At 43.3% G+C, this 23,325-nt stretch overlaps 4 protein-coding genes across 4 annotated transcripts; 2 read left to right on the top strand and 2 right to left on the bottom strand.

The window, feature by feature from the left end:
• Positions 1-118: 118 nt before the first annotated feature.
• On the top strand, positions 119-5,304 carry LOC306790839 (cleavage and polyadenylation specificity factor subunit 3). Its single transcript, XM_079287355.1, has 18 exons — positions 119-249; positions 373-435; positions 709-807; positions 956-1,084; positions 1,173-1,350; positions 1,439-1,528; positions 1,617-1,767; positions 1,951-2,126; positions 2,229-2,387; positions 2,506-2,652; positions 2,766-2,918; positions 3,087-3,195; positions 3,534-3,632; positions 3,730-3,824; positions 3,944-4,031; positions 4,222-4,288; positions 4,416-4,512; positions 4,604-5,304. Exons 1-18 carry the CDS (start codon positions 179-181, stop codon positions 4,703-4,705), a joined length of 2,073 nt encoding a protein of 690 aa, XP_079143481.1. The 5' UTR covers positions 119-178; the 3' UTR covers positions 4,706-5,304.
• Positions 5,305-5,382: 78 nt separating this feature from the next.
• LOC306790041 (uncharacterized protein) lies at positions 5,383-7,018 on the bottom strand (the record flags this gene model as incomplete). The annotated part of the gene is made up of 1 exon (XM_079286140.1): positions 5,383-7,018. One exon carries the CDS (start codon positions 7,016-7,018, stop codon positions 6,119-6,121), a length of 900 nt encoding a protein of 299 aa, XP_079142266.1. The 3' UTR covers positions 5,383-6,118.
• A 1,342-nt stretch (positions 7,019-8,360) lies between these two features.
• On the top strand, positions 8,361-10,828 carry iah1 (isoamyl acetate hydrolyzing esterase 1 (putative)). The gene is made up of 6 exons (XM_079287356.1): positions 8,361-8,480; positions 8,623-8,675; positions 8,802-8,953; positions 9,847-10,008; positions 10,127-10,248; positions 10,469-10,828. The coding sequence occupies exons 1-6, from the start codon at positions 8,400-8,402 to the stop codon at positions 10,643-10,645; spliced, it is 747 nt and encodes a 248-aa protein (XP_079143482.1). The 5' UTR covers positions 8,361-8,399; the 3' UTR covers positions 10,646-10,828.
• Positions 10,829-10,976: 148 nt separating this feature from the next.
• adam17a (ADAM metallopeptidase domain 17a) lies at positions 10,977-22,608 on the bottom strand. Its single transcript, XM_079287354.1, has 19 exons — positions 22,412-22,608; positions 21,969-22,101; positions 21,455-21,588; positions 21,234-21,322; positions 20,208-20,397; positions 18,742-18,872; positions 18,439-18,525; positions 17,605-17,724; positions 17,109-17,253; positions 16,895-16,986; positions 16,296-16,448; positions 15,762-15,961; positions 15,522-15,625; positions 15,248-15,382; positions 14,436-14,566; positions 14,193-14,271; positions 13,944-14,032; positions 13,750-13,809; positions 10,977-12,073 (listed from the first exon to the last, which is right to left on the bottom strand). Exons 1-19 carry the CDS (start codon positions 22,515-22,517, stop codon positions 11,663-11,665), a joined length of 2,589 nt encoding a protein of 862 aa, XP_079143480.1. The 5' UTR covers positions 22,518-22,608; the 3' UTR covers positions 10,977-11,662.
• Between the last annotated feature and the right edge of the window lie 717 nt (positions 22,609-23,325).

Below are 23,325 nucleotides of genomic sequence, written 5' to 3' on the forward strand. Positions count from 1 at the left end.
GTCAACGCTTTTGAATTTCTGGTCGGCTGTATTTTGGTACACCACCGGAAGTGTGACGTAACATGACCCCGCCCCCTCTCTCTCTCATTCATGCAACAAACAGTGCAGCGGTGGTGCAGCGCAGTATGACCGCATTTATTTGTTCTATTTTAATATTTACGTGCACAATTTAACAAAGATGGCGACAAAGCGCAAAGTAGAGGTGATTGTCCCCGCAGAGGAGAGCGACCAGCTGCTAATTCGTCCACTGTGAGTTATTTATTTTTTAATGAATACAGGTTTTGAATGGCTGCCTCAATATGCAAATATAATAGCAATACATAAATGTAACGTTCGCTTTAACGCTATATTCGTATGTACCGTTACCTACAGGGGCGCTGGTCAGGAGGTTGGGAGGTCATGCATCATCCTGGAGTTCAAAGGAAGGAAAATTATGGGAAATATTTTTGTCTTCATTTAAGAAATAAAATATTATTTATTTAACCCCACCACACATCTATATTATAGAACAGCAATAACTATCAAAACATGTCATTCTATGTTCTTATTTTGCGTAGGCTCTAATAGGCTGTGTGTTGTTTTTATTTTACATGTTTTAATTATTTTGTTGTTGTTTTATAGTGTCCTGTGTACCCAGGACTCCCTGAAAAGCAGGGTTGATATTGAGTGCGTTATCCTGGGTGAAATAAGTCATTTTTGTGTTTTGCAGCTGGACTGTGGTATCCACCCTGGGTTGGAGGGGATGGATGCTCTCCCCTACATAGACTTGATAGACCCAGCTGAGATAGACCTGCTGCTCATCAGCCAGTGAGTCTTTCATCCTCCCTCTATGTGTTGAATTTTAAAGTATCCTCTGTATCGGTTATCTCCTTATTAATGCATTCTACTTTGATTGCATTCTAAAACACAACTAAGGATGTGTCATTTGATAATGATGTCTGTATCCTCTCACCAGTTTCCACTTGGATCACTGTGGAGCTCTGCCCTGGTTCCTACAAAAGACCAGCTTTAAAGGCAGGACTTTCATGACCCACGCCACTAAGGCCATCTACCGCTGGCTACTGTCAGACTACGTCAAAGTCAGGTAGGAGCAGCAGCAGTCATCATTGTGGAAAACCTCCAAAAAATAACAATACAGTAGCCACAATCATTTTGTCTTTGATTTATCGCAGCAACATTTCTGCAGATGACATGCTGTACACCGAGACTGACCTGGAGGAGAGCATGGATAAGATCGAGACCATCAACTTCCACGAGGTCAAGGAGGTGGCTGGAATCAAGTTCTGGTGCTACCACGCTGGTCATGTGCTGGGAGCGGCCATGTTCATGATCGAAATAGCAGGAGTCAAGGTAAACAACTCTTGGTTTTTGTCCCCGAGAGATCTAATGATGCATAAAAACAAAGTTCACTGAACGAGACCTTTGTCGGCCCGTTTAGCTGCTGTACACGGGAGACTTCTCCCGGCAGGAAGACCGGCATCTGATGGCAGCCGAGATCCCCAGTGTCAAACCTGACATCTTAATCATAGTACGCCACATATTCAATCACCTTGTACACTCATTTTAATGGATCTTTGGGTGATCCCGACGCGGTGAATCCTGTTATTCTTTTGCAGGAGTCTACCTACGGCACCCACATCCACGAGAAGAGGGAGGAGCGAGAAGCTCGCTTCTGTAACACGGTCCATGACATCGTCAACAGAGAAGGCCGCTGTTTAATCCCCGTGTTCGCCTTGGGGCGGGCCCAGGAACTGCTGCTCATTCTGGGTGAGGAGTTCTGATATGGATTGCGCCTCTGAATAGGCAGTTTCACCGCTATGCTATCATTTATACGAGCCTTTTCTCTGCTCAATGCCTGCGTTGTATTGCATGTTTTGTCTGTTGCATCTGTATTCGATTATGTGTCAATCAGAGGAGTCTGTATGATCGTGTCTCACATTTCTCCTGCAGATGAGTACTGGCAGAACCACCCGGAGCTCCATGACATCCCCATCTACTATGCATCATCCCTGGCCAAGAAGTGCATGGCTGTGTACCAGACCTACGTCAACGCGATGAACGACAAGATCCGCAAAGCCATCAATATCAACAACCCTTTTGTCTTCAAGCACATCAGCAACCTCAAGGTAGAGAGCTCTACAGATACAGACTGTCATGTATTTAGGCTGCTGAATCTATATAACTGTGGTGTGTCTGTGTGTGTGTGTGTGTCTGTGTGTTTGTTCCAGAGCATGGATCACTTTGATGACATCGGTCCCAGTGTGGTGATGGCCTCTCCTGGCATGATGCAGAGCGGGCTCTCCAGAGAGCTCTTTGAGAGCTGGTGCACCGATAAGAGGAACGGAGTCATCATCGCTGGATACTGTGTCGAGGGCACGCTGGCCAAGGTCCGACTACAACAGGATCCCAGACGCTGTTTCTCTCATAACAGATCGATAATAGACAGATACAGTGAATGTGTTATTACAGCGTCCTTACTGCGATGTGTCACGTGCCTCTCTGCAGCACATCATGTCTGAGCCGGAGGAGATCGCCACCATGTCGGGGCAGAAGCTGCAGCTGAAGATGTCCGTGGACTACATCTCTTTCTCTGCCCACACTGACTACCAGCAGACCAGCGAGTTCATCAGGGCCCTCAAACCACCTCACGTGGTAGGAGAGGAGCAAAAGAAACAACTCATTGAATTCTCCGTTGTTTGTACCCTTCAGTGACAGCAGTCGTAAATGAAAGTCCTCGACCTTCCTTACTTGCCTGTTATCCTCAGATCCTGGTCCACGGGGAGCAGAATGAAATGGCCCGTCTGAAGGCTGCGCTGATCAGGGAGTACGAGGATAATGACCAGGTTCACATCGAAGTCCACAACCCTCGCAACACAGAAGCCGTCACCCTCAACTTCAGGGGAGAGAAACTGGCCAAGGTCTGTCTCTGACCTTTTGTTTTTCTTCTCTCTAGATTTTTACGGTCTGACGAAGTCACTATGGCAAAAAAATAAATGCTAAGTCGTGATTGTTGCATGTAGTACATGACCCTGTGCTGGTGTTGATATCAATGCTGAGACTAGAAGTGAACACTACTCCCCCTCCAGGTGATGGGCTCTCTGGCTGATAAGAAGTGTGCCCAGGGACAGAGGGTGTCAGGCATACTGGTGAAAAAGAACTTCAACTACCACATCCTCAATCCCTCGGACCTTTCTAGTAAGTTTTTTTTTTTTTTTTTTTTTTGAGTTCTCCAAACTGTCCCACCTGCAGGCTGCAGCACAGGGCCACCTGTGTGGTAGTCAGCCCCAGTCGATCCAGTTCATAATACATTTGAGAATCTGAGTCAATTTTCAGTGACTTTGGGAATCAAGACCAAAAAAGAGAGTCATCTTGATCATGTTGGCTCCAGCTTTTCATAAGCCAAGCCCATGCTTAAAATAATGATGAAAGTTACATGTCTAAAAGAAGAAACCGCCTACTTGTTTACTCAAACTGCTGCCCGTTCTTTTAATATCTGCGGCATCATGAATTGACCCGATGCTTCTGTTTTGTAGCGTACACAGAGCTGGCCATGAGCACAGTGAAACAAAGCCAGGCCATCCCGTTCACTGGACCTTACTCACTGCTCGTCTGCCATCTGAGGAACCTCACCGGTAAGGCCGCCATGTTTACTGTCTGTGCCAACTTTGTGAGTTTGAGTTCACACCACACTGACTGTGGCTGTCTTTGTATTTTTGTCTCTTGACTCAGGTGACGTAGAGGAACTGGATGGAACTGAGAAGAACACTTTGAAGATTTTTAAAAACATCACTCTGGTCCACGAGGTCGGCATGGTGGTGCTGGAGGTGAGCGGTCGGCCGTCTGGCTGTGGTCCTGCTTAGTCTGATGCACGACAGCAACACTTTGCTCTCTTCAGACGGGGCTCCTTTACCCAAACACCCTTTGTCTTCATCTCCTGTCTCAGTGGCTAGCAAACCCTCTCAACGACATGTATGCCGACGCTGTCACCACTGTGGTGCTGGAAGTCCAGTCAAACCCAAAGGCTCAGAAAGGTCCGTCTGACAATCTGCCGTGTTTGTTGTTTATCTGGATCTTTAGTTTCGAATGCTTGATGGACCGTAGGAAGTTTCATTTGAACCCATTTGCCTGATTACAAAAAAAGAAGCATAATGCATCGTGTCTTGTTATTGTCATGGGCTTTGTTTTTCTGAATTCCTATTTAATGTGATTCATGATTGACAGCCATGGAGACCCAGAGTGCCATCATGGACATGGACATCTTCCAGACCCGACTAGGAGTCATGTTGCAGTGAGTGACATGCAATCCAATACGAACTCTTTTATAATATTGTAAACATGGAAACACTGTGTTTGAAAGGTGTACTGTGCTTTACTTTATGTATGATAGCATATCTTGCTTCTCTGTCTGTCTTTAGGGACATGTTTGGAGAGGAATGTGTGGATTTCAGTGATGATAAAAACATCTCTGTGACAGTGGATGGGAAGACGGTTCACATCTGCTTGGAAACGAGGGTGAGAAGCTTTTAGCCTGTCGCACCAAGACTCAGAACAATGTATGTGGATTTGTTGTGTCCCTCTCACTGACTCGCTCTCCCCCTATCAGTCGGTGTGCTACGAGGAGGAATGCTCAGAGGACGACTCCCTGAGAGAGATGGTTGAGCTGGCAGTGCAGCGGCTCTATGACGCCCTCAACCCGGTCATCTGAGAGCGGCGACGGGACTGTAGTGTTCATCGCCTGTAAACTAACGAGGGAGAGAGTTTCTGAAGCTAAGCCATCACAGATGTGAAAACAAAGAATACTTCTACAAATACAGTGTTGGAAGTTTATACGGCGCTTGTATTTGTGTGTTAAAAAATGGGATAACGTGTTCCTGAGAATCATTGTGACACAGTTTCATATCATCACGCACCTGCCATGTCTGGTTTGGTGTCATGGGAAGCCTCAGCAACCAATCCCAGTCCCACTTTATGAGTGCCATTTGGAAAGACTAGATTGGCCTTTTAATAATGAACTTAATGTTTTGTGAGCTACCAAGTAAAAAGAAAAAATGTAATTGAATAAGATGTGTAGATAGGATGTGTCTTCATAGATTTTAGTGTTTCTTTTTTGTTATGCAAGCACTTTTAATATATTTAATACGTTTACCGTCTTCATGTAATGCACTGTGGGTTTTGTTTGACCAGAGTTGGTTACTAATGTGCACTGATATGACTTGTTTACTTTTAACTGTGACGTGAACTGTGGATCTCTAAATGCACTAAATGTTTGTGTTCATTCTACATTTAAAAAAGGATTTTACAAACCATCGACTCCTGAACGACTATGCCTTTGGTTAAGTTTTGATTATTTATTTCACCAGCTAGTGTCAGAAAAGTTCTTTAACCGAGGTTTACAGTGAATCCGTGTTGGTGTAACGTTGAATAACAAAATACTCAAGCAACATTTGTTTCACTGATCATTTCATTTATTAAACATCTGAACACTGTTCATTTTTACAATAAATGTATCCCAAGGCACCTTTTGTTATGAGCATGGGGCTCTCAATATATGACTGATACACACATCCCTTACTTCCTTACATTGCTACAAATGTTTCATAAATAGCAATACCTGAAACCATCATTAAAAATAAAGAACTCTGCAAGACAGATGACTTTATAAAAGCCAAAGTTGATAATCTTATTATTTAATCACATAATTACTGATTTAAACAATAATTTGGCCATTTTGTTCAGATGTGTATGGCTGAGTGAACAATGCCAAGACTAGGAGTTGCATTGACTGTGTGAAACAAACAGTAAATATTATGTTTACAGACTAAGTATACAGTACTGTGATGCAAGCTTACAGACTGAGGAACTGAAATATATGCACTTTACGGTTTAGTCTTTGATCTGCAGCTTTTCAGAGAAGTGTAATCCTCGTTTAATTGCACTGTGTCACTTTGACCCAAAGGATGATGTTAAATCATATTGCACAATATTCCATTATTGTAATTGAGGGTCAAAACAGAGGGTGTTTAACAGCAGTGTTGTTGTTTGTTGTAGTGTTAATGGTGATGATTCAAGTGAGTCCAGAATTCCTAAACAAGGACAACATCCTCCACCTGAACGATCTTCATCCTCGATGCAAACTTCTCACTAAACCCAACGCCATCAATATCAGCACCACAACTCCCATCTCCATCATCCTGCCCATCTTCTTCTCCGCGATCGTCTCGTCCTTCTTCCTCAGCATCTCCTCTTTGCGGACTCGGAAGTCTCGTTCTCTCCGAAGCTGCTCGCTGTAGTGGTCCTTGAAGAACTTGTCGAAATCAAAGACTCGGTTGTCTACGCCCACCACGGGCCGCCGGCTCTCGGTGGGCTCTCTCGCGGAGCTCCCTGCGCCCTTGGCGGAGGATCTGACCGTCGTGATGAGGTCCGACTGACTCAGCAGACCCCGGTCGTATTTCTTCCTCAGTGCCTTGTTGCCCAGCACGGTGTACGCCTCGCTGATCTCAGAGAAGCGGACCGTGGCGTCCTCGCTGGCGGCGTTTCTGTCCGGGTGGTAGATGAAGGACTGCTTGTAGTAGGCTGTTTTTATCTGGGTCTGAGTGGCAGCAGGTGACACCTCCAGGATGTCATAGTAGCCTGTTTTGGTTTTGTAAAGGGGCTCAGATCGTGTGTCGCTGTAAGCTCTGATGAACACAAACTGTCCCCAAAACAAGCCGAGGCTCTGGCGTCCACGAGCGGACCAAAGAGTCCTCCGGGACTTTGTTCGGTACCGAGGTAGACGTTTCTCTATATTTTGAATCTGTCCTTTATAAAGACACGACTCTTTGTTGAGTCCAAGATAATAGCGATCCCAGCCATTGTTAACATTACCAAACAGTGGTGTTACCCTTGTGTAACTATCCCGTGAAACTCCAACGGTCCTTATGTCCTTATGCTGAATCTGACTTTCAAGGCGGTATCGACTACATGTTTTTCGTGCAAAGCTGTACGCTTCCCTTCCGTACCGCAGTCTGACCTCCGCCATGTTTTACCGGGTCTAAACGAGACTTCCGGGACGATTCTTCTTCTTCTTCTGGTTTTACGGCGGTTGGCATCCAGTTTATTTGTGCATTACCGCCACCCTCTGCTCCGGAGTGTGGGTCAGACAATACTTCCGGGACGCTGATGGCGGCTCATCTAATGAAACAGTAAAGTAAAAGATTACACGATACAAAGGAATCAATATGTGGATTTCTGCCTATTGTAAATAAAAATATACATTCATTCAATGTTAAACACAGCTTATACGCGGATATGTGAGTTCTAGTACAAGAAGGTCAAAAACGCCAGGTGGGGCACTCTCGCACTCGCCTGAACAAAGTGGAAATTACTAGAACTCTGAAGGATAGCTTTTGCCCCAGTTAAATGTCACATAGTCTTACAGAGAACCAGTCTCAACTGCCTGCTCCATCTTAGAGATAGAAAGAGGCGCCCTTGCATATCTAGCGCCTAGCTTATCTAGTTGGCCGAACATAACAATATGCTGCTGAATCAACATCTCACACTGACGTTCCAGAGAAGGCGGATCCCGGACGTGAGCCAGTGTGGGCGGAGATGCTCAGTGCTCCATCAGGCCATTTGAATGCTAGAAACAAATCCGCCTCCTACTATTGCTTTGACCAATAGGCTCCAAAAGGAGGACCTAATATATGAACGCATGCGCACTCTGTCTAAGCGCCTTTTAGCTTTTCATTCACTCCTACAGAGTGAACTTTTTAGGTCCGTGCACGTTTAACTGCTGGACATAATACTTCTGTCACAAATAAACCTTATTGCTTGAATTGAGCTAAACGCCTCGACCTAAGTCTGTTCACCTGAGTTTTCTCCTCAACATGAGATTTATTCTCAACACTATGACGTTCAACTATTTTGAATAGACACATACTAGAAGTTTAACGCATATCTATGTCATTTGAAATATTCTACAACTTGTATTAATTAAGTACACCTCGCAAAAAGTAATGTCGTAAAGACAATGTCGTCAACAGTCCTGCAGCAAATTCCATCTTCAATAAGGTTATAATATTCAGTTTTTAATCAACGTGATTTAGAAAGGTGTTGACTCAACCCAATGATCATTTTGAAGGATGTTGTTTGTGTTGCTGCTGTATCGCGCTCTACAGATAATTTGTTATATTATTAAGTCTACCTTTTATTTATATAAATCCAGATTTTTTATTGCATTTATTTTCTAATTATATTATATTTTTACATTTGTATTGTGATATTTTTTAATGCATTATTTAGCTTAATATAATACATGTAAAGAAGTCATGATGTTAAAACCTTTATTGTGAAGTGTGGTATTACGCCACACACCCCTAACCGGAAGTCTAGTGTCGTGCAGCCCTTTTCGTATACAGTGAATGGTGCAGCCAGTTGTAATGTCTAAATTCAAAACAGTAACATGGCCCAAAGTGATTTTATTTGGGGACTCCATCACACAGGTTAGCTCGCGCACAATCTTAATTTTAAAGACTGTGATGTCATGCAAGCCAACAGTCAGTAACAGTCGTGTAGTTAGCATTGGCTGCTAGCTGGCCACCTTAACGTTTGCAATGAATAACTTAGTGCTGTTGATTCTTTCAGTTTTCATTTCAACCCAATGGCTGGGGTGCAGAAATTGCCAACAAACTAGCACGGTGAGTGTTTTTGGTTCCCATGAAAGTGATCAGTTCCTCTTTTTTTTTAATTCAAGTCATGTAAACAGCCAAACTATATGGTGTGCCTTTGACTAATATCTGAATCTGATGTGTGTTCCTTTTTAGAAAGTGTGATGTTGTAAACAGAGGGCTGTCTGGCTACAACTCCAGATGGGCTAAACTACTTCTTCCTCGCCTCATCAACATCACAAACGCAGCAGACAACAACATAGCTGCTGTCACCGTCTTCTTTGGAGCCAACGACTGTGCACTGGAAGGTACAATGTCACAGACACAACCTCTCGTGACAATTTAAGAAGTTTAGTGATGATAAATACACTGCTGCAAGCTCTCTGTGTCTGATTTCAGAAGTATGTATCATTAAGGTCAGCAACCTGGGCCAGGGGAGCCAACTAAAGGGCACTTAACATCTATAGATTTATTTAGATATGAAACACATAAGGTTAGGAATAAGGTTACTATTCTTACACATTGTAGCCCAAAATGACCTACAAAAGGTCTCCAGAGTGAAGTACATTTTAATTGACATTGAATTACTTTTTTTTATGAAACCTTATAATATGACATTTTCACTATATAGTGTTTCATAAAACACGATACTATGAAACACTATATTATGACATTTAATCTGACCACTAAAAACATAATAGTCTTCCTGAATTTATTTATTTTTTGAATCTCTCTCGGAGTTGTGAGAACAACCTTAATGTCCTTAATGTGCATTGAATTGTGTGACAATAAAGTCCACAACGACACATCTTTTTGTTTACTACATTTTACACTTTCCCTTTGTGAACACATGTTCCAAACCGGCTTATAACACGAGAATGTTTACTGGCACGGAGACAAGATCCTGTTTCAAAATGTAGGATCCAGTGTGTTTGGAGCTTTGTCCATACTTGAGACTTAAAGTCAGGATGTGTCCACTTAAGCTGCTTAAATAATCTAAGTGCAATACTAATTACTGGAGTACCCTTTAATGAAATGTTTCCAGACTCTGCAATTCACTGCTTAGGCTTTTTGGGATTATCAAAATGACAAATTAAAAACAATGTGTTTTAGCATAGAAAATATTATCTCTAATAATGAATCATCCCTTCTTAATGTTTCTGTATGATTTTTTTCCTTCTTTCTTCTTCCTGTCATGCAGATAAAAACCCACAACAGCACGTCCCTCTGAAGGAGTATTCAGAGAACCTGAGGGACATCTCCAGGCTTCTGGTGTCGGCTGGAGTGCCGGCAGACAGAGTTATATTCATCACCCCTCCACCTGTTGATGAGCCAGCCTGGGAGAAGGAGTGCATTCTAAAAGGTAACACTCATTCACAATTCTTCCGCTCTCTTGCTTTTGTAACGTCACACAGGCCAATCTTACATCCCACGCCTCCAGAGATCACCAGTGCTGCTTCGTCTTTCTTGTTTTTCTCCAGCATGTCCACTCAACCGCCACAACTCTGCAGCGGGGCAGTATGCACAGGCGTGTGTCCAGGTTGCCAGTCAGTGTGGCGCAGTCGCCCTGGACCTTTGGACACTCATGCAGAAAGATGGACAGGTGGGTAACTGTTACGTGTCGTTAGAGGCCACTATAGAATCTGGAATCAGCCAATAAATGGGCAGGAACAAATGTCAGATTTTTTTTATGTTTGGCGGACATTTATGACTTTATTAATGTGAATATAGTGTTCCTAAATGTCTCAATATAAAATACACTGAATCTTCTTTCAAATTCCTACTTTAACAAAAGTCTCACTGTTGCGTCCTCCGCTACGCAGGACTACACCGTGTATCTGGCCGATGGGCTGCATCTCTCACAGAAGGGAAACCAGTTCGTTGCTCAGCACCTGTGGGGGCTGCTGGAGAGCCGTGTGGCTGACCTGCCCTTCATCTTGCCTTACTGGGGAGACGTGGATACAAAGAGCCCCGAGAGCAGTCTGCTCTGTGACCAGTGACCAGCTTTCAAAGACGTCTTCAAATCCTACAGGGCTGGATATTTTGTTAGTAAAACACTCACCAGCACACTGGACCATCTCTACTACAATAAATGAAGCCGCTGTGATTTGTTTTGTACCAGTATATCAAATGTGAGACCATGTATTCAGGTTTAAAATGCACAATAAAGATTTTTATTTTGAGATGTGTAGGAGGAAATCCACAAAAAAAAAAAGGGGGGGGGAACTCAGGTGACTTATAAACATAGAAATATGAAGAATATACACATCAGAATATGTGACAGGACATCTGCTTGTACAACGGTTCACATCAATCCAGTATTTAATGCTAGCGACACAGTATTTCTTTCTCCTTGATTGACAGTAAGTACATACTTTACATTTGTAACATGTGATACAGCAGGCAACAGTGGCGAGACGGCTTAAAATAACAAATAGGTGCATCACTCACATTGCCATAAGGACAGAAAACCAAATGGAAAAATAACATCTGGGCACCTCAGGAAGTTTCTTTTAAAATTAAATGCAGGATTGTTCATCTACAGTTTGGCAGAAAATCAGAAAAGGCACCGTGTTGTTTCATCAAGACAACATAACCTTACAGGGGAAAGGGGTGGAAATGTTTCACAAGCTAAAATAAACTATGAATGACAGCACAGTAAGAACATGTATAAAACTTATTTCAGTTCTCCAGTGATGTGGAAAAATACTCCAAGTGCAGTTATGACAGAGATTCAGGATAAAACTCATTTTTAACATGTCGCACTGAGTTTCTTGAAACAGTAACATAAGCACAACGATCATCAAGGATACATTAAATCATCTGTTAGTGGAGCGAACCGGTGATGTTGCATTGACATGAAGACGACACCAGCATTTAGTTGCATATTCTGAAACCATGTAGCCAGTGGGTTCAGACAAAAAAAGAGAATTTGATGCATTTCATTTGTATTTGCATGTTCCCTAAACACACACATCAGGCTGCCTGTACGTGTTGGTGCCTAGTCGGTGCTTTACTCAGCACTCGGTCTCTTTTGTGTCAATGCACTCCTGCCTCTTGAGGCGGCGCCGCTCCTTGGCTGACGGGTTCTGCTCCGTCAGATCCTCGTAGGAGGATTTCGTAACCAACGAGGAGGCTCCTACGGTTGTGAAATCGTCCGACGGGCCTTCCTCTCCCAGGTGAGAGTCGCTGCTGGTGTCCTCCTGGATGGTGGCCATCCGCGGCCCCCCTTCGCTGTCCGGGGTGGGCCCGCAGCTCGGGTCGGGGGCCTGGGTACTGGTGCTGGCCGCGGGAGAGGCCCCTGCCTGGCTCTGCTGCTGGGGCAGGGAGAAGGGCGCGATCCGGCCGGCGGAGGAGGAGGACGGAGGCTGAGGAGGCTTGACGATGCGCACGGAAGCTGACTCGAGGTTGCTCAGCATGTCTTGACTCTGAAGAGCGAGAAAAACATGTGAGATCAAAGCACGTCGAAGCTGACCGTCTCTGACTGAGGAGGGATCCATTCCATTTTTACTCCATTCTGCTCAAAGGTAATAATGGAAACCGTAAAGCCCATTATACTAAGAGACATTAGTCCCCTTTAAAAGTGGGAATGAGTAAAACAAACATTTCTCATGGTGGACATTTTGTCAAACAGAGGTGAAACTAATATTAATAATGTCTGCAGTCCATTTAGGAGCACATGGGCCCTGCTTTGTGCATACTGGCTCACTTGCAGGACTTACTGTCACACCTGAATGGACTTCGTTAATGTGATTAGTTGCTCTTCCTGCTATTACAAGTCAAAATGCCTGCCATGACAAAGATCTACAGAGGAATGTACTCTCAGTCTCCACGTGTTCCCAATCAAACCTAAAACAAAAACAGTGCAGACAGCCATTACACAAAGAAAAAGAAAAAAGGTAAATCAAAACAACCACCTAAAGAATATGACCCTGTTGTTGTTGGTGTTGTTGTGGCTTTAACAGCAGCAGATGCAAACTTAAAAAACGCTGACACACACCGCATCCGATTTCACAAAAAGACAACAAAGTGCAACCTTCTCAGTCCTCTCTCGGTTTGAATACTCCTAAAAAGTGCAATCTTGCTTTCTTGAGGTAATTTCTGATCAGATCTGACTCTGTGCAGAGGGGCACACGTATCGCTGTCCACTCACACGAATTAGCGTTCAGCTCACTTCATCTCTCTCGGTGAAATGTGGAACCTGATCAGTGATTACGTCAAGCAGGAAGTGACTGCAGGAGTATCCCAAACGTGGGCCGGTGACCATGCATCATCATGGACTCAATGGCAACGCAACACCGAGCCATGGCACATGCACTCACCTAGGGCGGGAGCTCTACTACAAACTTCCACCATCTGCTGCAGTTCCAATGAGAATGGAAAGGGGCCAAGGCAAAGAGTGATGGACAGGTCATTGGCAGTGTGAACCTGGCGCTGGCAGGCGAGGCCCTTTACGGATTCTGAATCCATTCGTGTTCTGCTCTCCCCTCTTGTATTTTCACGACGAAGCCAATAAATGCGACGTCAAATTAAGAAGTAAGGCATTGTGCTCTTGTGATGCCACAAAAAGCATTTCTTTAAGCCCCTGATAACTTGGTTTCAAAGCTTCAAACATCAAATATTCCGAATTATAAGGAACAATCAAGGTTTACGTTGTTGAAAGAGATGTCCTTCGATTTTATTATTAAGTGTTTAACGCTCAGCTAATCTAACTATCAGGATAAATTCAAATATTGCAAAAGCAATTCTTAATTTCAAAGCTGTTTTTTTTTTAATCACTGTCAAACATACCAGAAATACATTTGACGTTACAAATGCAAGAAGTAAATCCTTATTTTATTAATTGAATCCTATTTACTTTCCCACCAAGCAGGATTTGTGCTGAACGCACATTTTGTAGCACCTCTTTCAACGCTGACAAATGACACAGGGATCTAGACACAGACGCCCCCACCTGAACAACACACCTTCATACTTTCCTCTCCCTTCCATATTTAAGATGACAATGTGTTTTTAAAAAAAGGCAATGGGTGACTGTATTAGTTTGGTTAGTGTGGCAGCGAGGCACAGGATCACACACAGGCATGAGAGATGAGAAACTTACGCTTGGAGGGTAGTAAAAGGACTTTGTGTTATCTTCATACTGCTGGTCAAGTCGTTTGTCCTGCGAAAGAAACACAAAAAGGACAGAATGGTCAGCATTTTAAAAAGGTAATTACTGTAAAGACCAAAGATCCGAAGAGGAGCAGTTAATGGCCCACTGAGGACAATAGGTAACTAGTGTAGATTGATTCTTACCACACAGTGAACGAGGATACTGAGAGGAATCCAGAAGACGAGTGAAAATACCACGACAGAGCCCACGATGTTATCAGCCAGGAACTTCCCTGATGGGGAAAGGTGAAAGGTGGCGTTTGTGATGATGGACGAGACACGGAAACAGAAAGACGAAAGCTAAGCAGGGTGACGAGACTCAGCTACTACAATCAACAAGAAAGACTTTCCAAATACTCATGTTCTCATGGGGTTGATTAGAATTCAATTTACCAAACGTGTTGATGTCCAGCTTGTCGATAAAATCCCACAACCTCTCGATCACATCCTGCACCTGCTTCATGCACTTTCCCTGTTTTAAACAAGAGAACACTGACACTCAGCCAAATGAAGCACAATCAAGCTCACTGTGGACCTTTCAGAGCCGGACTGTGTTCGGGAATAAGAAACGAAATACAAAGCATGGTGGAGACACGGTAGGACAGAGTGAACAGATATAAAAGATGGATGACTCACGCCTCCGTCGCAGAAGCCCACAGTGCAGGGCTTTCCTTTGCGAAGGAAAAGGAAAGTGTCGTTGCCCTGTGTGAAAGGAGAGCAGGTGCCATCTTTTCCCCTGCAGCACACTTTACAGGAGTCCTCCGTCTCTGCGAGGTGAGAGGGGATTAACTGTGTTATACGTTTGCGAAAAAAGTTCAAATAACTATACTCTTAATTAACAGTCGCAGTGCATACACAGCATTCATTCAAACCTGTGAGCGATCTCTTAAAACATGTTATTAAGCCACTGACATTTAGAAAAATCCTTTATCCTCGAACATAAATAGATCATGAAAACGGTCATAGTCTAAATGTAATTAAAAAGTGTCATAGTATAGCATGTCGTAAAAAACTGTCATATTATTGTGTGCCATAAGAAACGTCATTAAAAATGTCATCAAACATAATTGTATTGTATGAAATGTCATAGAAATGTCTTTAAAGTGTCATAGTATAGTTTGACATAAAAGATTCTTAGTATAGTATGTCATAAAAATTGCAATAAAATATTTCATACAAAAAGTGAAAAAACTCGTAAAAAGGTGTCATAGCATGTCAAATGTAACAAAAAGGCCTGGTACATGCCATAACTGTAACAGGAATACAAATGCTATAAAAAAATCTCACAGTATATTATGTCATAAAAAATGTCTTAATATAGTCTGGTATAAAATTGTAAAAATAAAATAAAAAATGCTATAGTATAATTTGTCATAAAAATGCATGAAAATAAAAACAAGTGTCACACTATTTAGTTTTTCATTTGTGAGAAATGAGCTGCTCTTTACCGTTGCAGGCACAGGACTGAAGGTTCTGCAAGGCTTCACAGAACGGGTTGCACTCTCCATTGTGACAGCGGCCCATGTCGACACACACCGTGTTGTCGTCGGCGTTTTCAGGAGGGGGACACTGACTGCTGTTGCCTAACATGTGAGGGAAAGGTAGAGGCATCAAATATTTCAGAAATATTTTTAACGTATCAATAGAAGGGGCCCAACGTCAAAGAAACAGCCTTCCAGCGATGACTGCAGATCTTGTGTTCGACCAGCAGGAGGTGCCCACCTGTGCAAGATGATATGCCTTTACAGGTAGCACTGATGGGTTCCTGGCACCTTCTTCCTGCAAGCTCAAACATGCAGCTCCTACAGCAAGGGCTGTTTCTGTCGCTGTGGAGAGAACAGAGACGTGAGAATGTATTCAAACTCGTGCCACACACATTTCCTGCCGTCTTCAAATGAATCCAACGATTGAGCATATTTTTAGACCTGACAGACACGTTAATGCGTCTTTTGGATCTCATACCTGCACTGCGCACCACTTTTGAACGTGCAGTCGGCTGAGCAGCAGGGGTCGTCGTTGAGGTGGAGCAGGCCGGGGTCGCACTCCTCCCCGTCCTCAACTCTGGAGTTCCCGCATACCTTACTGTTCCTCTCCTTGAAGCACAGAGGAGCCTTGAAACGCAGCGTCTTTCCTACGGAGATCTTGCTGCAGTTGGAGAAGCGCTTTAGGATGAAGGAGAAGTAGACGAGGGTCAGATATGAACTAGGAGTGGGACGCTTTACGCTTAACTGTGAAAGGTGACATGACAAAAGGACTGCTGTCAAGCTAAAGCACGAGAATAATACAAAATGTAAATCTCTTCCCGATTCACAAGAAATCAAAAGCTATTTCCTTAAATACACATTTGCAAAAATATGTATTGACAAAATATGTATTTAAAGTCAGTGAAACAGTTGTGCTACAATGCATCCAGAACTCAGTTCAAACGTGTCAGCATTGTTTGTTATGAATTTGAATAAGTAGCACTTTTTACTTGTTCACTGTTAGAGAGGGTACCTTGTTGTTGATATGGTCTCCGCTCACAGCAATCGGGTACATGACAAACTTCCCTCCGTGGTCGTCGCTGGGAGCACAGTAAGGGATGTTGTCGGGATCGTGCTCCGCTCCAAAGTTATGGCCCAGCTCGTGAGTGGTCACCAAGTCCGCCTCCTGATGGGACACGAGCCAACCGGAGTTATTCGTGAGAAACGTGTAGTTTACTATTTAATCAATCGAGAACAAATCACACAAAAACGCTATTGTCAAGCAACGAAATGCAGGACTGACACTGTGTGTCGTTGCACGTTCACAAACACTTATGTTATGTACTCATGACAAAAAACATGCATATTATCATACGTTAAGAGACTTTCTGCCAGCTCACATTCATGTGTTGAAGCTTGACTGTAAACTGTGCTGAGGAGTCAGCAATATACTGATAATTGAGGTGTCAAAATGCAACAGCGTTGGGATCATTACTCATAACACCCACACAAAAAGGTGTGTCTGCTCTACTTAGAGTCTACATTTGGCAGGGTGACATGTTGCATAACATCCTGCAGCCAGTAATTAGTTTCATCGAGGATAAAGATTGAAAAAAGCGAGGGAACTCAGACCTTTGTGAGGATAGTTTTGCCGTAGTTCTTGGTGCTGGTCAGACCCGTGTTGAGGTAACTGGGCTTGTGTGCGGAGTGAGACGGGAAGTACGCTAAAAAAAAGGGGACAGAAATCAACACAAGATGTCAGCATCTGTTTTGCTTTACAAAAGCCCAGGGCTCCATAACACAGGTGGTAATGTAGGTACACGGTTGGGGGGGGGGGGGTCCTCACGTTTTGGACAGAGGCCGCCCAGGGCCTGAGGTTTGGAGGGGCCCACATAGGCCAGCCCCAGTGTGCCCTCATCGAAATCCTGGTAGGTGAACAGGTGGGCCAGACACACACTGGAGGCGTTCCCAGCTATGTCGGAGCTGAATTGCTGAGGGACAGAAAGAATAGTTATTATATATCAACATTTGTCACTTGTCTCTGTTTTTCCAAGGTTTTTGAGCAAGGTCTGTACTGAGCGGGACATCTAGATTTAGTTATTCATTATTCGTTTTCCAATCGTTGACATTCTTAAACTGGCCTTTCTTGTTACTTATCTGCCAAAACATCCGGATACATCTTTGATAAGCTGCTATAGGCCCAGCGCAAATGTACCGTACATTCTGTTGACAATTAAATTCCATTTTCCCAAATCATATCCAGTGACAGTCCCCTGGTTTTGCCTGATAAGGGACCCATAGTGTTTCCCAAACGTACATCTTTCTCTTCCTCCCTGTCCTACCTCTAGAAGTTTCTTCACGTCCCAGACCACTTTTCCTTTCACAGGGCTGTTCTCCATGTTATAGTGGACCCAGCTTGTGCCAGCATGGGGGGCCTTCGTCGGCTCCTTGTTGATGATGATCTGACAATGGTAACCAAAGACACCATTTATGAACAATTTCACAATTCAAAGAATTTAAACAAATCTTATTGTACCGGCTCATAATTAATGTTCATAGTCCAGATTTTAGGATGTATAACACACGAAAGATTTATTTTCCCCCTCAAATCATGAATGAATTATTAATTATTGTACATTGAGCTGCACCATAGTTTTTAGGAGTGGCCCTGAACCTGAAACCTTTAATGCATACCGGTAGTTAGAGTGACTCTTAGTCAGTCAGCATCCTGTTCTGGGCTTTGCGTTTCAATCATTGTTGTTCATAACAAAGGCATTGGGATTAGAAGCGGTACATTACAAGTTCTTCTTGACATGTATGCTGGACAATAACTCAGAGCAGCTAAATGAGTGCATATCTTTTCAGTGAGAAAAAGCAAGACTCGCAGTATGACAAACAGTGTCTCTATTCATCCCCAGAGCCTGTGGAACAAATTGAATTACCCCACAGGGCACACACAAAAGCTTTCAGTTCCTCCGAAGAATTCAAGTTCTCAACACACTGAGGGGACAGTGTTATTCTCAGCTCCGCTTCCGGGAGAGATTTGATGTAAAACAAAGCTATGGTGCTGCTGGGAGCAGTGATGTCTAAGTGATGTCTGATGCTTAAAACGCCACAAATTGTTCCATAAGTCAGACTGGAACCATATTACAATGAAGTAGAACACACAAACACACCTGCTGGATCTGGACCCCATAGCCTTTGTATTCATCATCCCAGGTTGTGTTCCTATAGATGTCATCGACTCGATCAATCAGCTCAATCTGGGGTGAGAGATGGAACAAAAAATCATAAAGCAAGAACAGCACACACTTATGCTGATCATAGGTTTGTCAATCTGACGTGAAACTAAACGGTGAGAAGCACAAACATGCATTCTGCTCTAGTCCTGTTCACGGCAACACCCTGTGGGTGCATGTTACAGCTTCACATGGTGAACTCTCTCTGCACTTTTTGTACATAGCATCATAAAGACGGACCAGGTAGTTGAGAGTGACGCTCTCTTGTCCGCGGCCCATGTGTTGAAAGAAGCGGTAATCGGCAACCAGCAAGAGGGGGCAGGTGTTCTTCTTGTGGTCGTGCGCCTGTCTCTTCTCCCTGTGGTGGTGGCCTACGAGGGACAAACAGCAGGAGTGTTTAGAGAGACAGGAACAGGTGAAGACAAAATGGCCGCAGGCAAACAAACAAGAGGAAAAGAATACGTTGTAACAATCATTTTTAAAGCGTTACCATATTTAAACATACAAGGATAGATGCATGAAGAATCAAACAATGAGGCCATGCTCCAGTATCCCGTTGCTAATCGCCCTCATTGATACATTTAGCAGCACGTCTTCCTTTTTGTTTGCCTGTGAACTGATTCAGAGCTGCTTCGGGGTCTTCAGGCCAATTAATAGCAAATTAAACAGCATTTTCTCTTTCTAGTTTATAGCATGATAGTAAGTGTGAATGGGGTCTACTGTATAGAGACAACCATAGTAAACTAGGCTGCACATTGTCAGGTACAATTATCCAGCTGGAGCAGAGGTTTGGGGCACACGTGATGACTTTGAGTTCTGTAAAACACTTAACATCTGTAATTCAGGGTTCTAACTTTGTAAAGGTAACGCTTCAGTTTTAACGTTTGAATGCAAGAAGTAGTCAAAAATTCCCTTCAACATCTTCCAGAGCCCGTGATGAGGTCTCAAAAAATGCTAAATTCAGTTGTTCAGAAACAAATGAAGCGGCAAATCCTCACATTTTAAACTGTTGAAAGTAAAGATCCGTTTTATCAAACAATGAGCACTTGAAGAGTAACAGAAAAAGGACAACAGGAAGACATTACATCATACACATGGCTGTACACTGCTGAGCAGTGTGGGTGTGCGCTACCCTGCCTTCCACAACAAGCAGTGGGAGACCAGTGACGACTCGGAGTCATCTCATTGGGCAGCAGAGCCTCTGTGAATTTGAATGCCTCCTCCATGAGAACCTTCACCTCAACTTATATCCCCCAGTGAGTGTTTTCACCCAGCTGCCAGTGAGAGGTGTTAAGAAGTCTCTGGCACAGTATCACTGCTATATGCTTTCCGTTTCCAGCACAAACTAATCAAAAGGCATTTGGATGTTACATAATACCCACTTGTCAGCAGTGTGTAGTGAATGTGCAGAACATTTGGCTCGGTGCAACAAAGGATTTTTTATTGAAGTGACTGTTACAGAACTTAACACCCACCTCTTTTGTCTTGCTACTACAGCCTCCTCTTCGCTCCCTTAAACATTTGTTATCCTCCTCCTCTTTCTTTATCTGCTCTTTACCGTCCACAGAGCCGAGGCTGAACCACATTTGTGATCTCCAGCCCCTTATATGCCGTCCTCTTCCTACATGTTTCTACGACAACTATGACCACACACACATTTGGAAGACTCTCCACTCCTAGTGAGGAAAACGGACAGCGGAGCTCACCCTTTCCCTGGTCCACCTCCTCCTGCCCGTCCCGATCCCTCCCGGAAGCCTGTGGCAGGAGGTCCGAAGCCTCTGCGTGGACATAACCGCACACTTTTGGAGAGACGATGCGGCTCAGGTTCCTGATGTCGTCTGAGCGATAAACCAGCAATCTGCCATCAGCTGGGGAATCTGTGAACCTCCACAGGGGCTGGATGGCCAGAGAAAGACAGGAGGCATCAGAGAGGGGTCACAGGGAGAAGAGAGGATGGGGTAAAAATGTGCAGCAAAAAGAGAGAAAGAATATGTAAAGATACTGGCAAAGAATGACACGAAAGAAAAGACAGATAGGAGGTGAAGCGGCATGGGGCATTTAAAAAGAACGCCACGGAGTATTGCAATGTAGGCGTTTTATTACTTCTCATACAATGTACTGTACAGTCTTGTTTTAGCATCTCGTCCGACATTACTTTGGATTTAAATTGAAACAACAACAACTGAGATTGAAGTGCTGTCTGTTCAACTGATATGGATGCGAGCGCCCTCAAGCAACCTTACAGATAACAATGTCGGATAAAGGCCTTTTTTTACGAAATGTGTTTTACATCAGCTGCTACAGGCGACGGTTGTACTGGTAAACATTCATTTTATCGTATCGGGATAGAAAGTTATTTGACCAATATGAAAGAAATTCACTGGTAAATCCAAGATTATGGTGTATAAACGTATCGTGTAATCACACAGAATAGCACTCAAAAAAATAAGAAAATACAGAGCAACAGTAAGTCAAAGGCTACAGCTTCCCAGGTTTACAGTACAGCAATGAAGCACTATGTTAAATTAATGTCTACAGGTATATTCAGTGTACAATTGACTGTTTCTTCATGTCTTTGGTAAAACTGATACGGTCTTTATAGTCTTCACCAGTGTGGCCTCTCCACTGTCAAACTTGAGTCAAATGCCTTGGATAAAAAGGCTGAGGGTTAAGTGTGGTTAACGGCCGATTGCCACTCTATGTGGATTCTACACAGACAAGATGATTCTTACCTCTACGTTGTACTCGGCTGCATCAGTTAGAATGTGAGCAGAAAACTCATCTCCTTCTATGTGTGCCTGCACACGGGAATTCTCCTCGCCTGCAAACACCAATAAGGTAACTCGTATTAAAAGGTTGTTGCTCATGTTCGGCAAATAGGTCTCAAAGAATCAATCAGTAGTTTCTTTAGACGAAGACATGAGTGAATACCTAATCCTAGAATAACACTTACCAACAACATGTCCAGTGAAATAGTTCTGAAGATTGACATTGTAGTTTTCTTCGCTCCCGTGTTTATCAACAAACACAGCTTTAAAGTTGTCAGTGAAGAGGCCCGTGTTGGTGGTCAAGTACAGCTTGAAATTTCTGAAAGAGATAAACGACACACAATATCTATATTAAACATGATTACAGTGCTGCTTTCAATACATGGGATTTGGTGTCCCCGACAATGCCATTTCACTATCCAGTTAAACATAAACTGTGCTGTGTGTGAGTGGCCACCAGCTGTGTGTCTATTTGTCTCTTTAGCTAGTACCACACTGCATCTGACTGCAACTTAACATTTGAAAACCATGGTATGATCTGAGTGCATACTCATAGGGTGTCAAATCAACGTGTAATGGGAGTTGGGCTTTACATTGGAGATCCGCTAAGGAGGGATCTCCTGTACCATCACTCCAAAAGATCAAAACAGCTGTACTTGGATGTAGGCTTATGTCAGATATAAGGAGCTGTAAGGTTACCTGTGCAGGGCTCTGAAGCTCACAAGGCGCTCCAGGTGGGACGGGGTGTGGACGTCCCGCTTCCTTACAGAGTGCAGCTGGAGGCCTGACAATGGCAGCACCTCAAAGTCTGACAGGATGGAGTTCAGAGCACCTGGAAGACATTGAGAGACAACGGTCAGACACGAGCGAGCAGAATTTACGTTTGTGTTCATTTAAAACGGTCAAATACAACAATCTGGAGCTGACGATCCTCTTTCTAGCTTAATGCTATGGTTTTATTTAGACCAGGACTCTGTGCCTTAACAGTACAAATATCAGTGTTTATAACCACAGTAAATAAACAACACATATAGCACCAAATCACGATAATCATCGTTACCGCGAATCGTTCATAAAACAGTTAACGTTAGCAGTAACATTTACGCTAACGCTAGCTTGAGTTAGCTTGCTAAATTACTCACCGAATTCCGGGTTTACTTCGTGATTCTCTTCCGTAACAACTCTCGACTTAATTGCACCGTTGACCCAACAAGGAGCCAGAAAGGCGATTAACAGAATGCTCCTCATTTTCAGGCAGCTCGGTCAGCTATGCGAGCGCTGTCATTGTCACAATTTAGTCGGTTTGTCTGGATAGCGAACGTTGGCTAGCTGAGCTACCCGGAAGTGCACCGAGTGGATAACATCCTCTCACTTGGGAGTTTGGAGGGCGTGATAGGGGCTAACTGTACATCCCAAAACTCTTTTAGGCCCAATCCCAAATGTCCCCCCTAAAGCCTGGCAAAATACATGTACTCAGAAACATTAAGTATCAAAGGATGGAACATAAAAACACATGGAATCAGAGGAAAGGGCGTCTAATTTATCTTAGATGCACTTTAAGAGACGTGGGATGTACACCCAGGCTTTGACGCTGCAGCACACTGGTACCCACCCATGCTACACAGGTAGTTGAATGATGCCAGTGGTAATGGAAGTAAGTTACTCAGACCCTTCACTTTAGTAAAAGTAGCATTATCAAAATGCAAAGATAAGGTTACCTTGTCCTACCTTCGTAAGTGAGTCCCCCATTAATTGGAGGTTTTTGGACAGTTTAATATATAATAATGCATCATATATTACAATCTGATCATGACTTTATATTTCAAATCTTAACCTGTAAAGTGACTAGTGTCTATAGCTGTTAAAACTACAATAGCTTCCTCAGACATGTAGTAAATAGTTTATAGTAACAAATATAATTATGCAAAAGAGCAATCAAAAATAAATGTACTTTTGCCTAAATTGACTTTAAGGAAGTTTAAAGTTAGAAAATGTCAAATATCTCAGAATTATAACATACAAAACTGCTGAATTCCCTTACAGTAAAAGTTATATG

The sequence above is a fragment of the Melanostigma gelatinosum genome, assembly GCF_949748355.1.
Source record: "Melanostigma gelatinosum genome assembly, chromosome: 16".
In the NCBI taxonomy this organism is placed as follows: Eukaryota; Metazoa; Chordata; class Actinopteri; order Perciformes; family Zoarcidae; genus Melanostigma; species Melanostigma gelatinosum.

Coding starts and splice junctions, on each gene's coding strand:
- LOC306790839 (XM_079287355.1), top strand. CDS start 179: ATGGCGACAAAGCGCAAAGTAGAGGTGATTGTCCCCGCAGAGGAGAGC. Junction 436..708: donor TTCAAAGGAAGGAAAATTAT/GGGAAATATTTT, acceptor TTGTGTTTTGCA/GCTGGACTGTGGTATCCACC. Junction 3,825..3,943: donor TCGGCATGGTGGTGCTGGAG/GTGAGCGGTCGG, acceptor CTCCTGTCTCAG/TGGCTAGCAAACCCTCTCAA.
- adam17a (XM_079287354.1), bottom strand. CDS start 22,517: ATGAGGAGCATTCTGTTAATCGCCTTTCTGGCTCCTTGTTGGGTCAAC. Junction 21,323..21,454: donor TTTCACTGGACATGTTGTTG/GTAAGTGTTATT, acceptor TGGTGTTTGCAG/GCGAGGAGAATTCCCGTGTG. Junction 15,962..16,295: donor GAGACCATATCAACAACAAG/GTACCCTCTCTA, acceptor TTCATCCTAAAG/CGCTTCTCCAACTGCAGCAA.
- iah1 (XM_079287356.1), top strand. CDS start 8,400: ATGGTGCAGCCAGTTGTAATGTCTAAATTCAAAACAGTAACATGGCCC. Junction 8,481..8,622: donor TTGGGGACTCCATCACACAG/GTTAGCTCGCGC, acceptor TGATTCTTTCAG/TTTTCATTTCAACCCAATGG. Junction 8,676..8,801: donor ATTGCCAACAAACTAGCACG/GTGAGTGTTTTT, acceptor GTTCCTTTTTAG/AAAGTGTGATGTTGTAAACA.